We start from the raw sequence: 17,215 nt of genomic DNA, 5'->3' as shown, positions 1-17,215 counted from the left end.
CAATACTTTGTGAACCCTACTGTGTGCCAACACTGCTCCGGGGCAAAGGGAGACTGGTGTGGAGATCAACATGTTTATTTCTCATTCCTTTCCAGCTCTGACATGGCATCTATGAAAAGTGAGTGCAAATCTCATGCAAATAAGCACATACCAAGTCACAAACTCCTCTTCTGTTTCCTAGCCTGTCCCTCACAAATGGCGTTGCTTGGCCCTAGCCTAGTGGCACAAGGTATGGAGATGGGAAAGGGAAGAAGCTGTGACCTTCACCTGCGTATCCCTTCATCATTATTCTGACTGAGTCATGGGATTATTATCCTCATGTTACAGACAAGGAAATGGAGGCTCAGAGAGGGAAAACCACATGGGTTTTGCCCAGTAAGTGCAGAGCCACTATAAGATCTTGCCTCCTTACTGGCCACCACAAGAAGTGGAGCAGAAATAGCCAGGTCTGTGAGCTACTCCATCATAAACAAAGTCGGACAGAACTCCCCACCATCCCCAAATCAGGGCATGCAAATTTGCCTGCCCTGGGTGGGTGGAGGTGAGGGTAAGGAAAAGGGTCATGGAATTTAGGGTCCTGGTCCAGGTTTTCTTCGTGGCAGATCCTCGGCACTGATATCTTTGAGAATAGAAGTTAATCTTTCTTTAGAGCCTCGAAACAGCACTGCAACAGAGATAATTGTCCCACTGAGATGACAACCAAGTCATTTGCATTTTAGGGTGTCCGTTTTGCTTTCTCTAATGCAAGAGAGCCTATAAGAAAGGAATGCTTCTTCTCCTAAGGTCCAGGATATTCTGGGTGCTAGAAGGATTTCAGGTCATCCTTGTTGGAACCTAGGGTCCTGTTGCTCTGGTCAGACAGACAGAAAATGGGACTGGGAGAGTGCTAAGAAGCAGGGCGTGGAGGGGGCTGAGGAGCGAGTGAGTCAGTCAGTCCACTAAGTGGGCTAGAGCCACTGTTTCCCTCTCCATCCGGCTATTGCACAAGGTCTTCTGCCATGTAACGTGGTTGGCGAGGTGTGGGGGAGACAGGAGGTGCAGCGGCTGACCTAGTGATGAGATTTGGGGGAGGCGGGAGGTGGAGGGGCTGACTCTCACTATCTTGCACTGGCAGAGGACAGCAAAAAGGAGTGGGATCTGTGGTGAGATACCCCTCAAATTGGGGGCCAGTATGGGAAAGGCCAGACCCCAACCCGGGAGTGGAGACCTGATTGTGAGGCGCGAGGCAGAGTGGCAGAGCTCAATAAGTAACCTGAGGCCAGTGGAGGCTAGAGAAGGGGGGTTTTCTGCTCAAGGTGGGGGCGTGGAACTTTCTAGTCGTCGCTGAGTGGGCGGGGCAACTTGGGCCGTCATTCCCTCAGCCCCTCCCTACCTCCACTCAGCGCCGTCCTCGCCCCAGGCTCAGTGCGGGGACGACAACCCGAGGGACCAGCGCTCCGCTTGGGAGTCGCCGGTGAACTCATGGCTGAAGCCCCGGGCAGGGGGCCAGGCTTGCGGCTCCCAAAGCCCCGGACGAGGATGCCGTGGAAGCTGCGGGGTGCGAAGGGCGCTCGGTGGGACCCGCCGCACTGGAAGCCAGGTGAACAGAGCTGGGCGGACCTCTGCGGGAGGTCAGGGCTAGGCTTGCAAGTCGCTGGGAGCCTTGGCGCTGCCCTCCGGCTAAGCAGAACTCCAGTCCCCCTCGCCTCCGAATCTTTGGTTCCAGTCCCGCTTTCATCTATTTAGTTCTGCGTCCGTTTGTCTGAATCCCATCCCGGGCTGGCACTCTCCTTTTTTCAGACCTTGCGTCCCCGCGCTCCTGCTTCCTTCTAATTCTTTGGCAGTTCTTGCTGTTTTTCAGGGTGCCCCCATCCTTTTATCCCAGCTGTCCATCGGGCTGTGTCCCTACCTGCCTCTCTCCCTTTGCCTTTATCCGCTACTCCAAAAAGACCAACATTTTAGTTGTTAACACATAGTAGGGATTTAATGAATTGTATGTCCCTTATCACTAGTCCTCTAGCACTTTTTTGTCTCCAACACTGGCGTCACACTTCCACCCTCCTGTCTGTCTTCCTGTCCCACTATATGTCTGACCTGCTTATGTTTTGACTTCATCCCTTTATCCTTCTGTGCTTCTATCCCTCTTTTTGTCTCTGGATCCTTGGGTCTCACTACCTAGCCAGTAGCTCCACACAGCCCCTGTCACTCCAGGGGACCCTTACTGCCTCACTCTGTCTCCTAGTTGCATGATGTGGGCCCGCCACCCTGGCAGCACCTTGATTGCCTAAAAGCTCCATCCCAAGGCCTGTTTCCACTCCAGTGGGTCTCCCAGTCTACCTGGCACTTTGTCTTTTTAAAAATTGAAAAAAGTACTTATTTTTCTGTGCTGTAAAAAAAAATCTCCAGGCTCTGCTGCTTCCTTTTCCCCCAGTAAGTTCTCCCTTGCTCCTGCCCAAATGGCAGGGAGGAAATAGCAAACTGGGTTGGCTTTCTCAACATGGGTTTGTCATGGAACATGAACACTCTTGAAGGACAGGGCCTGCAGAAATCCTTAGAGCAGACTCTCTGATTGTACATATGTGGAGCCCAAGGCCCAGAGAGGGCAAGACTCTCAGCCAGGTCACACAGCTCCTCAGTAGTAAAAGGAGGGTAGAAGCCAGAGTTGTAGTGTCCTGGGCCCTGATCCAAGAGCCTTGATGGGGCCCAGGAGCCACTTTCCCGGTGTTTCCTGTGGGGTCTGTTCATCCGGAGATATCAAGTGTGAAACATGGGGGCCTTGCTGTCCCCTCTCTCCCTGTCCTCTGGGACCTGATCTGGCTGCCCCCTTGCCTGGGTTGGGTATTCTTTATCTGGGGACCACTGTTGTCCTTCCAGTGGTGTCAGAGCTCCATAAGGCAGAGACCCTGGCTGTTGGACCTACCTGCCTTGTTTTCTCCTCCCGTCCACCCCACCCCAATGCCTGGGTGCCCATGTTGACTGATACATTGATACATATGAACAGGGAATATATATATTCTCTATATGGGAATACACCTATTCCTTCAGCCAGGAATGCCTGGCTGAAGATCAGCTCAGAATTTTTATTTAGTGAGTATGTGTGTTTGTGTTTTGGGGTGTGTGTGTGGAGGAGGTAGCTATGCTTGGAGAAGAGCACACTGAGAGGGGCTTTAAGAGCTCAGAGCCTTAGATGAGTGGCCCTCGAGCATCACCATACATCCTATGCCTTCTCTGATGTCCCCACAGGCCTCTGCAGGCTATTCTTCAGGGGAAATAGACAGGGTGGGTGGCCCAGGGATCATTCTGTCTGCTTGAATTGAGAATACCAAGCCCTAGATCCTGGTAATCACAGGGCTGAACTGGGCCAGACTCTGGGCAGGCCTGTGAAAGTGAATCCCCCCTCCCCCACCAGCCACCCTCCAACTTCATGGACACCATATCTGGTTGCAGCATGACGTCAGACCACAGTGGGTTGATGGGACAGCCTGTTGGGTAGGAAGGAAGAGCCCACTCATCCTCCTCCATTTCCTCCTCACCCTTTCTGTTTTGTCCCAGGAGCTGCTTCCCTTGAGGGACAAGTGGATAGGTCCCAGGCAAGGGGGCAGGATCCTGAGCTCTGTTCAGAGGCCGTGGGTGTCCACTGCTACCAGGTGAGCTGGAGGCAGTGCTGGAGGCAGGGATCAGGTCTCTAGACTTCTGGGCTCATTTGGTCCCAGCATCTGCCCTGCCTCTTTCTCTGCCTTTTACCTCAGCCTTCTCCTCCTTCCTTTTTCTCACTTTCCTCAACTTTTTCTCCTCATCCTTAGAGAACTCCTACACCCCCAAGTACTTCTAGTCCTCTGCAAAAGCTCCAGAGATGTTGGGTTTCTGGGATCCTCACCCCCTCCACAGGAACGAACACACAGAGAACCTCATAGAAGCAGAGAATGTTATGGAAAGAAGGTCCCTGGGGCATCTGGGTGGCTCAGCCAGTTAAGCATCTGACTGTCAATTTTACTCAGGTCACCATCTCAGGGGTGTGAGATTGCGCCCCTCATTGGGCTCTAGACCCTCTGCCCCTCCCCCTGCCCTTCCCTCCCCATTTCTCTCAAAAAGAAGAAAAGAAAAGAAAGAAAGCACCCAAGAAACCAGGACGCAGCCCTGTTTTTCCAGATGAGGAAACTGAGCCTGGCCAGGAAGGAGTGAACTCAAGGGCTGAAACTAAGTCAGGCAGAGGGGAATGTTGTTGAGGGAGCACTGGGAGGGTTTCTCTGGTCTCAGCTGCTTGTAGGTGTGCCTAAGGATGGAGTGGGGCAGGGAGAAAGCTTTCGTGTTAGAAGTTGACTTGTTTTTACTCATCTCACTGCACGGTGACTATCCTCTGAAGGGCAAGAATGAGGTGGGGGGTGGGGTGGGAGTGGACATCCTGCTCTGGGTATCTGTGGCAGGTTCACCAAGGGCTTAGCCCCTCTGTTTGTTCGAGAGGAGGCAGGCAGACCTCCCTGAGAGAATGGAGGGGTGCTCCATTTGCTTGCAGCAGAAAACCTCTGGCCTCTTTGAGACTGGCCAGTAAAGCCAAGTCAGGGGCCCATCCTGGGTGTGAAATGGTGCCTACCACACTGTCATGGCTCACTTGGGTTTGTTGCGTGGATGCTGGGGGCTGGCTTTCTAGCTGCTGTCGCTTTGCCTAGTATCTGTTGGAATGATGCGGGCAGGCTCTTGGGTGTCTGGAGAATAGTGGGAGGCAGAGACTGAGGGGGCTTGGGTTCTCCCTTTCCAGCTGCTTAGTCCAAGTGCTTGGAGGTTCATCATGAGCTGCCACCTACATTCCTTTCAATAGTTCCAGGAGGCAGGTGAGAGGGAATAAATGCATCTGAGTCCTAGCTTGGAGTTGGGGGGAGGGGATGTCCTGAGAGAGTAAGCAATCCCTGAAACTCCCCTGGCCTTGCCTGGCTTAGCCAGTACCCCAGCTTTCCTCACAGCTAGCCCAGTGCTCCCAGCCCAGCACGGAGCTCCCCCTTTCAGGGTACTCTCTGGTGTGGGGTGGGCACAGCCATGGTGATCTCCTGGGCTGTGGGCTGAGAGGTGGTCTTTGTGCTCCTCCCAGGACTTAGCTCCATCTCCACTCCCACTTAGCAATGCACAGTGGAGTTCCTGTTACCCCTCACCTTTTCAAGACCCTCCCACCACCAATCCCTTTCTTCCTACACTGGCACTACTCTGGCTGCCTGTCTTGGTGCGAACGCCCCTGCCATGGCATGGCATTTTTTTTTTTTTTAAAGAGCTGTAACTGTCTCATGTTGTGGGGATCTGAGCAGTAGCCCTCGTTCATGAAGCTGGGCAGGGGCCCCAAAAACTTTGAAGAGCAGGCCTTTACCGTTCCAGGATTGACTGGAGGCCTTTCAGACCTCAGACTGGAGGTCTGAGAAAATGTGTGCAGGTGTGAGGGCATCCGTGGTCCTGTGCTGCCTGGGGCTGGTCCAAGTGTAATTCATTTCCCCCTCATGGTTCCTACCTGCCTTCTTTCTTCTCAGCTGGGTTCCCTGGAAATTATTTGCTGCTGCTGCTGCTGCTGCTTTAGCTCCATGGTAAAAGGTAGTGGAAGCACCTGTTTAATCACCCTCAGCTGTTCCAGAGTGGAGCTACGGGTCTGCCTGCCACAGTCTGAAGGATGTCCATTCCTAGGCAGTAAGGGATCTAGGGGGCATTAGAAGTCCAGATAGACACTTATTGGAACCCATGTGTCTTGGAGTGTGGCTCACAGTCACGGCATCTGGAGTTTCTCTCTGCCACCTCCTAGAAGAAATGAGCTGGTTGGCCTTGGGAAAAAGCTGAGCTGCCCAACACCTTGCTTGCCCATCCCCTCACCTGCCACCACCCTTTACAGCCCACCCTCACATCCATTGTCTTAATTTTGCTTGATAGGGATTATGCTCTATCCTCATTTTACAGGTGAAAATCCTGACGGTTGGAGTGGCACAATGACTTTCCCTCCTTGACACAGCCAAAAAGTGGTAGAACTGGGAGTAGTATCCAGCACTTTCTCTTTATTGCTTAGTACCTCTGTCACTGTATCTAACACTTAGGAGCACTTACTGTGAGCTAGCCACCATTCTAAGTACAATTTAGCCCAGAGGATCCGCTTAACAGCCATATAAAGTCCGGACTGTGATTATCAGCCACACTTTACAGGTGAGGAAACTGAGACACAGAAAGGTGGAAAATAATTTGCGTGAGGTCACATGGCTAATGAGTAGCAGAGTTGGGCTTTGGGCTTTGTGCTTGGGCTGTCTGGCTCCAGATTCCATCATACGGCTCTTTGTATGACACACCTGGGCTTGGATAGTGATAGAGGGAAGCCCCATGTCTAGGGCGTGGAAATGCATACATGCACCCCAAGGTTTTTCCACCTGCCCTCAGTCTGCCCTCATGCACTCTACATTACCCTGCTTAATGGCTGAGCTGGCATCTAAGGTAGTAGTAGCAGCAGCAGCATCACCCTAAGATATCCAGGCAGTAGTAGGGGCTTGTGGGAAAAGGGACACCTGGGGCCTAAAGGCTCCATTTATCACCAGAGCCATTCAAGATGCAACCCAGGAGACTGTGAAGAGGTACCATTTCCTCATCTGTACCAGGCCCCATTACTGTATATCTGCTCCACACAAGACTCTGACTTAGGTAAGGGCCTGGGGGTAGATCAGAGAGCAAGGATTGAAGGCAACGAGTTATCTCCTTCTGAAGAGACTGAGTTCTTGCCTTTCTAAAGCTCATGGGTTAAGAGAAAGAGATCAAGAAAGACCCAAAGAAATAGCCTAGATATGGGCTACTCTATGCCAGGCACTGTGAAGTTCTTGTTCCACTTATTTATAGCAATTGCTATATTTTTACTTCTGTAGTTTTTCCTTTTTTAATTGTCTGGCTTGATTATTAATTTTTTTAAGACACTACTGGGTGTCTCAGAATCCATCATCTCTGAGTCACTTAAATATATCTACTAAAAGGTTATTGGGGTTTGGTCATTATTTATGTGACTGCAATTTCATTTCTTCATGGTTGGTTGTCCCTTGAATATCTTTCAACATTACTGAGAAACTACTGTGGACACTGCTTGGTGCTATGTGGTGGATGAAATTGGCTCTGACATGGCTTCCTCCCCATAGGGAAGCTATAAGGATACTGCAGGACCCACACTTTTTATATCCTTTTTGCATTTTTCAGAAACAAAATAAATTTGGCCCCAACTCAGGACCTTAGGGATGTCCACAAATATAACAGCCCAGCCTCAGGAAGGAGGTCGTCTACCTTCCCACCCTTTACAGACGTTCCTGACTCTGGGTAGGATTTTGTTTCCAGAAGTGAGTTCTGAAGTCTCATCTACAGGTCTCATCTACATCCAAAACCCACAGGGACCTGACTCATCTTGAACAAAGTGCCAGCTCCCGTCTTGCCATTGAGAGGAAAGAAGGGGTGCACCCTGGGCGTAGCCTTGCTTCAGCATTTCTCCTCTGATTCTCTCAGGACCACTAGGGAAGGAAGGTGGGAGAATTCCAATTTGTCTGAAGACCAAGACAGGAGGGGGCACACTTGCGGCTATGCCTGTCTTTGCCATTGCCTGGGTGACCTTAACAAAGTTGTTGTCCTAATAAACATGAATTTTTGCTCTTGTCTGTGTTGGGTACTCTAGCAAAGAAATTAGGTGGATGTGGCCCCTGCTTTCCAGGAACTTCAGCTTCATTTCTCCCGTCTGTTAGGTATGGAGAAAATAACCCATGGATCTGATAGGTTAGCTTGAGTGAGTCATGTCTTCTCAGTTTCTGTATCTGTAAATGTGGAGGAGGGCAGCTGGATGGCACATTGTCTTGAGTACTCCCAGTCCCCACTAATAGGAGTCCTCAATTCGACAATAAAGTTATGGTTGTGAACTTGTAAACTTCGTGAGGAAAGACAAGAGGGAAATCAAATCTTAACACTATTTCTCATAGAATTTAAATCAGCGGGGCACCTGGGTGGCTCAGTGGGTTAAGCCGCTGCCTTCGGCTCAGGTCATGATCTCAGGGTCCCGGAATCGAGTCCCGCATCGGGCTCTCTGCTCAGCGGGGAGCCTGCTTCCTCCTCTCTCTCTCTCTGCCTGCCTCACTGCCTACTTGTGATCTCTATCAAATAAATAGGTAAAATCTTAAAAAAAAAAAAAAAAAGAACTTAAGTCAGCTTTCTGATGTCACACTCTTGGAAGCCCTCGCCTGTCATGATTAATGCATATGCCCCAAGTTGTCCATGCATTTCTCCCCGGAGGTAGAGTTTGGACTTGAGGCAGAGAGCTGGGGGTAGGCGGGAAGTTGCAGAATGCCGGGGGCTGAGCAAGGTGGGAATGGCAACTTCCTGCTCAAGTATTCAATGTCCAAGTTTCCCTCTCGGTTGTCCCTACTAATCGGAGATCTCACTGAAGTCTTCGGAATGCTCCATAAATTACCCGCAGCAAGCATCTGAACCTTGACGTGCACAGGCACATGTATTTAAATTCCCCAGACCGTGCCAGGCACATTCAGAACCTAATAAATAGTCTGTGCGACTGGCCAGCCGCTTGCTCCTTCACCCCGCGTTGCTAGCTCTGGCTGTGGCTTCTCCCCGCCTACCCCTCTTCCCACCAGCGGTGTGACCTGAGGAAGAGGCCCCGGAGCGGTTATTGGAGGAGCTGGAAGGCAGCAGCGCCCCGCCCACCACAATTTGGGCAACTTTCTGGGAAGTCCGGTGGGCCGGACTGCGCCCTCATTGGTGGAGGGGCCCGTAGGTGGGCGGGGCGTCCCTACCGCCCAACTTGCAGTTGTTCCCTCCCAACCTGAGCCGAAAGTGGCCTCTGGTTGACAACAGCTAAGCAGCCGCCGCAGCTGCTCCTCTGGCTGACACCATTACCCCCGCCCGACCCCAGGCTCCGCGCGTGCCCCAGCCAGGAGCAGTCCTTCCTGCACTCACCTCCTGCCCACTGGCCGCTGTGTCAGGGTCTCGAACCCCAAGTGGTGGACGCGGCCTCCAGGTAGGAGTTGGGGTGAAGTCAGGCAAAAATCCGGACCCACGGGGCCTCCCGGGGCCTCCCTGGGCCCCCTGGCCCGGCCTAGTCCCGGGAGCGCTCTGGCCCGCCCCCGCTCTTAGCGGTTCGGCGAGGCAGCGCACTCAGGAGCCACTTTCGCCCCGCCCCGGGATTTGGGGTCGGAGTCCCCGAAATTGGGGGATCCCCTGAGCCCGCTGGCAGCGCTTCTCCCCACGGAAGCCCCGCCAGTCGGGTGGTAGAAGGAGGCTTTCCCCCGTTATCCCGGGCCTGGCCGGAGTCTGGAGCCCTAGCTCTGGGGCTTTGGAGGGGGGCTTGAACAGGGCAGGGGTGGCGGCCCTTCGGGCTCTGTGCCACCTCGCCTACCCTTTTCCTTCCTCTGCTATTGAGGGCATTTCCAGGAATCCCGGGTAGGGCCCTGTGGGCTTTCCCCTTGGCCATTGTCCTCCCTTCTGAGAAGCGGTCGTACTTTCCTGGTATTAAGGTGGCTGTGGGGATCAAGTAAAAACCTTTGGATAAGTCGCATCTTCCACGGTTCTGTGGCCCCATGAAGTCCCAAGTGGGTTTGGATTATGGAAGCTCTGAGGAAAGGCTTCCTTTTAGTGGAAGTTTTTGGGATTTCCAAATTAGGTAGTCTGGGGTTCTCTCCATTTCTCTTCTCCCAAGGCTCTTTAAAGTGGAGCACTGAATTAGGACTCAGGAATCTGGGGTTCGGCTACTAATTCATGTGACCTTAGGTGAGTCATGCTACTTCTGCGGGCCGAAGTGTTTTCAACAGCGCTCAACCCAAGGTCGTGGGCTGGATTTCAGTATCTAAAGGGCCAGTGTTTTCCATGACATTTTGACTTGTCCCACGGGTCCAAGCTCCTCACTGGTATAGGTAGGTAAAAGTTTGTCTTGGAGGTGCTTGGGGCGACAGGAACTATACAGATGGAAAGCTTTGTGGTGATTGTGCAGGCAAACCAGCGGGAAGGGTGAGTAGGACAGCAGCCAGATTCAAGGTGGGGAGGAGTGGGGCCAACTCAGAGCCTGGGACCCCAGAGGTTGGGCTGGAAAAGCCTGGCTTTCTCTGTCCCCCTTGGAGCCCTGAGGTCTGCCCACCTAGGAGGAGAGGGTGATGAGTCACACCCAGGGCTATTTTCAAACCCTGACTCCTACTGTGGGACCTGTTGCTGCCCCCACTCTGAGGGTTGCTCTCTCCACCCACCATCTTTTCTTGTTGCTCTCTGAATTTTCCCCTCATTTCCATCTGCCTGGAATAAAGGAGAGGCAATTTCTATTTGGGGGTGGAAAGGCAGACAGTCCAAGGGCATAGAGAAAGAGGCATGGCTGCAAGTGGTTTATGAATGGAAGATGGAGCAAGTGGGTAAGAGTGTCATGGGAATGGTGTTGGGGTTTGGGGGTTTTTTACCCTAAAGCTGTAGCTACCATATCACTGGGCATTCTGGGTTTGGAGCTCATTTCCGGGATTTGATGTCCAATTTTGTTCCCGATTTGGGGTTTGGCATTTCTGCTCCCTGGACCTCTGTCATTAGGGCTAGTAAACACCACATGGACAAAATCCCATTTGCCCTCTTCGCTGGCCTTATGTCCACCTCTTAAGCAACTCTTTGAGAAGAATGCTCAACCTCCCTGTGCATCTGCAGCTCCCCTGCCCCACCAGGAGAGGAGACAGGGTTGAGAGATAGCTGGAGATGCTTAGAGCAAGAAGAGGAGCAGAAGGTGCACAAAGGGGCTGTGTATCTTGTGGGAGTGCTGGAGAGTGGGGCATGAGTTGAGCAGGGTGGATGGAAGAACTTTCTTAATTAAAGCACACTTCGGGAGTTTGAGCACAGGAGCAAAGAGGGTGCCACAAAGAGGCCTGAACTTTGACCTTCTCTGCCTTCTTGAAGTTTTAAAGTTCCACCCTTAGGGATAGGGATTGGAGAGGGAGCATAGGACCCCTGGATACCAGCAGCAACACAAAAGCTAGAAGGTTCCACGGGAGCAGAGGATTGTTTCTGTAATCTGGATGCTGTTGCAGCTGCTGGTGCTGTTCTGCTAGGACACTCTTGGAGTTCACTGTTCTGGAATGTTCAGGTTCAGTGGATGGCAGGCTTAACAAATGAAGACTGTGCCCTCATTTTTTTGGAGAAGGTGGGGCAAGGGGTCTTTGGCTGGAAGAAGGAATTGCCTCTAGCTTGAATAAAAGAGAACTTTTTCTTTGGACTCTAAGTTTGGGTAAGATCGAGTGTCTTGGCCCTGGGGAGGCCATTATCAGATAAAATAGAGATAAATGATCTAAAAAATCCAAGGGCTCTAGGATGGGAAGTGTGAGCTCCCCCACTCTGCAGCCTTAAACAAAGTAGTGGAGAATAGGCCTGAGCACATAATCGTTGGTGTCAGCTGTGTACTAAGGCTCTCTTCATCTGTGACCCATGGCCTTGGTTCGTGTGTATGGGAGGAGAGGGGGACTCATCCCAGAATCGGTCCATTGCAGGTCTGAAATGCTGTGTTTGTGTGTGTCTTCTCTTGCCCAGCCCCCTACTATGGGAACTCACATTTCACTGACTGCTGTCCCTGTTTACCCCCAACCATCAGGGTGCTGGTATGGGTAACTGGATGTTAAGTTCCTCAGGAATCCAGGGTGGTGTGGGGCAAAGCACAAGGGAGTGAAAGCTGGACATATGGGAGGTTTAAATCTGGGCCCTGCTGCTCCATTTGTGACTTCCCCAGCTCTTGGTTTCTCCTCACTGTTTCTACCTCATTGGATTAGATGAGAGAATCCATGGCTAAGTGCTTTGTAAACTACCAAAGACCGTACAAATTATTAGTCATTAAGTTCAGGCTTGGCTAGGTCTTAGAGGACACAGAGTGTAACCCCCACCTTCAGGGAATCGACCAACTAGTTTGGGGGTTAGTGGCATAAATCATGCGTGGCAAACAAAGCCTTTACCTCAGTGAGGACTTTTCAAAAAAGATTATTATGAAGGCTTTCAAACATATATAAAAATAGAGGAAATTAGTGTAGTAAGAGCCCATTAGCCCATGGGTATAATCCTGCCTATTAATACCTCCATCTGCTTCACCTTCTTTCTTGTTATTTTGAAACAAATCCCAGACATCTTATCAATTTATCTATAGTGCAATATATAGATCTCTAAAAGATAAGGCTTCCAAAAAAAAAAAAAAAACTACTGTACCATTAACACATCCAGAACAGCCCCTTAATATCATCAGATATTCTGACAGTGTTCATCTTTGCAGCTGTCTAGGAGGGCTGTTTTGCCTGGGGATGCCTGACTAGAGAGCCTGCTTGTTGCTTTTGACTGAGGGGAAGGTGACTGACAGAGGCGAGGCAGTGACATTTGAGCTGAACCTTTGAAGAGGGGCCTAGGCAAAGTCAGAGCTGGAGCAATTAGGGAATCCTGGGCCCTCGTTTTACATAAAACACTAGCCCCAGTCCCTGGGACTGCCACTCCGGAGGCTGATTTGGGGAAGCTTCTTGCCGAAACTTTGTGCCTTGCTCCTCTAGCAGTAAATGGGGTGAACTTTCCCACTTGCCTCCCCAGTTCCAGGGCCACCCAGGACCTTGAGGTCAGTAGGCCTGGGAGAATTCCTGGGAGGCTCCTCTCCTCCTGGCCCCTCCCCTGACCCCTGAGGCCACTTTGGAGCAAAACAGGATGCATAGGATGCATTCAGGATGAGCGTCTTTCCCAGCTTGTCAGCTAATCACCAAGGCCCAGCTTGGAGCTTCCTCTCTCATTCATGATAAAACCTCTCACTGTCTCCCTTTTCCCTCCACCTCAGTGAGGGTGTGCTGACTTCCTCCACATCCGGGCCAGCCCTCCATAGCAGCCTTTCTTCCGACTGCTCCAGAGCTGGCTGTGAGACCAGAGCAGGCTGTGAGAGGGCCGGGAGACCCCATGAGCGCTCTCCCTGGCTGCAGCCTCCTGCTCTTGGGCCGTCCTTGGGAAAGGAGTGGCTCCATTCCAACAAGCCTGGGGTCCTGCCACTGCCTGGTTAATGATTGAGCCACATAATAACCACCTTGAAAAGTCACCTCTGGGGGATGGCCATTAACCAACTCCCCGTCCACCCCTGGCCTTAAGGGGGATCCCCTCTTAACACTCACCTCCCTCAAGGGGACACTAACAAACATTCCTTCACGGGAACTTCCCGGAGCCAATTAAACTTCTGGCCCTCTGTTTTTGCTTGGGCAAACAAGTTCATTTGGGTGGTTTTTGAGAAGGTCAGGGAATTGATAGGGATTCGGATGGGCAGTGAGGTAAGGGGAGTCTTTAGGCATGAGTCAGAAGGGTCTGGGGGTCTTTCCAGGAGTCCCTCACCCCCTCAGGTCAATTTGAAAGAGCAAGAAATACCCACGCAAAGGATCTGCCGTTAGTGGGGCTGTGTGCCTGTCTGTTTTCAGTCCAGCTGTGGGTCACTCCTCCACACTAGGCAGAGACATGAGCCGTCAGTCATGCTGCTGCTGCTCCTGCTGTAAGGCTGAGGCCTCCACGGTGGAAGAGGAGACCTCCCTCCAAGAGCCTGCATCTTGACGAACAGTGGGAATTGGGAAGGGTCAGGTTGGGTCCCATTTGGAAAGCTCCGGACCCCAAGCAGTTTTCTGCAGTTTCAGTGAGAAGAGACGGAACCAGCATTTAGGGAACCAGTGGGGGCCTCTTACAAGTCAGGAAGCCTGCCCTCTGGTTGTGCCTCTCTGTAGCTACCTCAGCATGAGTGACTGTTACTTTCTCTGGGACTCAGTTTTCACAGGTGGTGTGCACTCAGTGGTCTCTCAGGTTCCATTCCAGCTGTAAGATTATGCATTCCCAGGCAAAACCTTTTGCTTGTTCACAAGGCAAAGGTCAGTTGGCTTTAAATTCTGCCAGGCCCGGTTACTACATTGTGCCAGTTGGCTGGTCAGTTTGAGCTGACCAGGCCTTGAACTGCCATAGCTTGGGTTTTGCTCGAGCATGGGCTTTTGTGCAGTTGCTCTCCAGTCCCCTCGCCGTGTGTGTGTGTGTGTGTGTGTGTGTGTGTGTGTGTCCCAAGGGGCTACCCTCTGACCCATTCAGCTACAGGTTAATGAGTGACCTGTTGGCCCTGGTTAGCAGCTGAAGGTGCTCCTGGGATCCCAGGTCTCTGAGGGAAGTGGCTCAGGGCTTAGCCAGCCCCACCCACCTTTATGCACAATACCCCAGAGGTAGAGAGCCAACCTAGCTCTGGGGAGAAGGGTCTTTAGAGGGCACTCAGTCCAATTCTCCTTATGAACCTAGATCTTCCTACCAGGGATTTGTGCAGCTCTTGTGCCCCCATCTTCAGTACCTGAGAGCTCAAGTTTTCAAAGCAATTGCTTTCATTCCTGGAACGTCCAAAAGCATTTGCTTATGTCGAACTGCACACCATATTCCTGTGGCTTCTACAACCCTGGATCCCAGCTCTGCCCCCTGGGACCATCTAGCCAGGGGCCGTTCTCTCTGACTTCCAGAGGTCTGAGGACGGAACCCAAGTCCCCTCGCTTCTTCTGTAGGCCAAATAGCTTCAGTTCCTCCAAAGACTTCTCACGGGACCTGGGACCAGTCCTCTTCCCAGCCTCATTACTGTCTTCTGCACGTGCTACGGTTTGTGGCCCTGGGAATGGGAAATGGGGCTCTGGAAGCCCCTCACTCTCTGTTTATTTCTAGCCTGAACTTTTTTTTTTTTTTTTTAAGATTTTATATATTTATTTGAGAGAGAGAGGGAGAACACAGGCAGGTGGAGCAGCAGACAAATGGAGAGGGAGAAGCAGACTTCCCACTGAGCAAGGAGCCAGATGTGGGACTGGATCTCAGGACCCTGGGATCATGACCTGAGCCGAAGGCAGATGCTCAACAACTGAGTCACCCAGCAGCCCCTAGTCTGAACTTTCCTACAAGACTTCTCCATTATCTTTTTCTGGTGGCTCCAGCAGTTGCATTCTGAACCCCCAGGGTCCTGGGTCCAAACAGCTCCTGCAGCTCTCTGATTTGTTTGTCGGTTAGGTCTGGCTGGCCTTCTTCTTGGTGCCCTCATAGCAGAAGGCAAGCCTGGTGAGAGGAAGTGCTCACTTCTGATGAGCTGTCTGCAGTGTATTCTGTGTGGCCTGTCAGTATATCCTGTTTTCCTGCCACTTACTTTCTTCCCTTGAGCTGGTGGAGGTCAGGGGGAAGGGAATGTTTTGAGGAGCATCAAAGCCGGAAATGAGCATGAGCCATGCCCACACTGGGGTGTAGAAGGGTGAATCAGATGGGGAGAAACACCAACTCAGCCATTCCTCCTCTGCAGTTGATGATGAAGACCACGATGAGTATTCCCGTTTCTTTCCATTTCCGAGGTACTTTCACTTCTACAATTCCACCCTTTTCTCAGAGCGGCCCTGGTAAGAGAAGCAGTGTGATCATTGCAGGTGCCCACCTGGGGCCCAGATGGGGGACAGGCTTGGTGTCTGAGGAGGGAGGATTCAGAGCCCAGGTCTCCTGATGCTCAGCCCTCACTATTTCCCCCAAACCACACCCAGCAGCTGAGGCAGCTGGGGCTGACTCCGCCGCTTCCTCACCACAGAGGAACCTCTGCCCAGGCTGAAACTCTGTTCCCATGGTGAAGGGAGCAATCTCCAGGGGAGGTGGCCAAGGATTTCCTGTCTTTTATCTGGGCTGGCCAAAGGCTGGCCTGTCTGAGGTGTGAGACACGCACTCACAGCCAGCTTTTCTGCTCCCGGTCAAGGTCACGTCAGGCTGGGGCTATGAGCAGGCAGCTTGGGAAGTGCTTCGCCACAGACCTCTGCCCTGAGCAGCCCTCACCTGAGCAGGGCCTTCTAAATGGCAAAACCAAGAGGGGATGTGGGAAAGGGGCCAGAATGGAGATGAAGTGAAAGGCATACAGAGCTGTACATCCAGAGTTTGGGGCAGGAAAGTGTGTCATGGTGGGGAGCAGGGGCTCTGGGATAAACAGCACTGGGTGACTTTGGGCCAATCACTTAACCTCTGGGAGCCTCCATTTTGTCAGCTGTAAAATGGAGCTATAGGTACCTACCTCATGGGGTTGTTGAGTCATAAATCCAATAATATGAACAGGATTCTTATTATTGTTGTTGTTTAGTGGCACTTTCTGCCACCTTATCTCTTTGCTGTTTTTCACTGACCTGGGACTGTGCTGCACCCAAACATGTGGCCCCCAAGGCCTTAGGTCTTCTCTGGGCTTCTCTGTCCCTCAGATTCCACTTCCTCACAAAAAACATTCCTGGGCCACACTCACCTGGAGGGAGGGATCCTTCTGGTCTCCTCGAGTGAGGAGTGACATTTATGATCACGCTAACAACAATAATAATAGTAAACTCTTCTAAATTCTTGACACCTTTGAACTTAATTAGCTCCCATGGTAATTCTGTAAGGTAGGTACTGCTATTCTCCTCCACATTTTACATATGAAGAAGTATACAGGGAGAGGCTAAAAGAAGAACGGACTCAAGGTCACATGGCTAGGGAATCATGGAACTGGAATCAGGACCCAGGTAGGCTGAGTCTACCACCCACACCCTTAGCAACGGTGCCATGCCTCTCCTCCCTTTTTGGGGTGGCCAGCCAGGAGGCCAGAGCTTGGGCTTGGGTCTCCCTTCCACCCCTGACTGCTTATTTTACCCATCATGATCAGTCTTTCCTGGGCAGACAGTCCCTAGGTCCTTGCCTGCTCCCTCCCCAGCAAGGCAGACAGATGGAGGGGAGAGAAAATCAAAGGGCTGGGTATTGAGGCTTTAAGCAGAGCTGCACAGTGGGGGCGGGTATACAGGAGGAAGCTGGGGAGGTGGTTCTGACAGCGGCAGGCCTGCCTGATTAGCACCTTCCAGGACTAAGGGTTCTGGGTGACATCAGGGAAAGGAGACACTATAATGAGCTCTCCTGACAACCAGAGTTCATTATTTAGAAGGTGTGGGTGGTTAGGGGCAGGTGGAAGGCTGGCTGAATTAACTTGCTTGACCCTTCCAGCTTGGTGTGGTCCATGCTGGTATTGGGCATGTGGAAGGGTAAGCTTTTGTCCAGAAGCTCTACCTTCCCCACAACGTTCCCACCTCAGGGCCCATGGGGGGGCTAAAGACTTCCTTCCCATAGGCTGTACCTCCTTTAGAGCTCATTCTCTGTGATCTTGCCTGCAAACAGAGGCCAGAGAGTGCTTCAGAGGATAGCTGACCTTAGCATCTGCTTCCCTGAGAAGTATGGG

The 17,215-nt window shown here is 51.9% G+C and overlaps 1 protein-coding gene across 4 annotated transcripts in view; it reads left to right on the top strand.

Moving 5' to 3' along the window:
- Positions 1-17,215, top strand: part of STARD8 (StAR related lipid transfer domain containing 8) — a 77,895-nt gene that overhangs the window by 35,564 nt on the left and 25,116 nt on the right. The window contains exon 1 of one of the 4 annotated variants that reach the window (XM_082716582.1): positions 1,390-1,579. The exons of 1 other annotated variant lie outside the window; for it this stretch is intronic. In XM_082716582.1, the coding sequence (XP_082572708.1) occupies positions 1,462-1,579 (118 nt within the window). In that variant the 5' untranslated portion in view covers positions 1,390-1,461. Of the gene's footprint in view, positions 1-1,389; positions 1,580-8,718; positions 8,987-17,215 lie in introns of those variants that run through there. 2 more of the 4 variants (XM_082716584.1, XM_082716585.1) reach the window with 2 other exon arrangements.

This window comes from Mustela nivalis (genome assembly GCF_964662115.1).
Source record: "Mustela nivalis genome assembly, chromosome: X".
Lineage (NCBI taxonomy): Eukaryota > Metazoa > Chordata > Mammalia > Carnivora > Mustelidae > Mustela > Mustela nivalis.
This window is presented reverse-complemented; position numbering and strand designations above follow the sequence as displayed.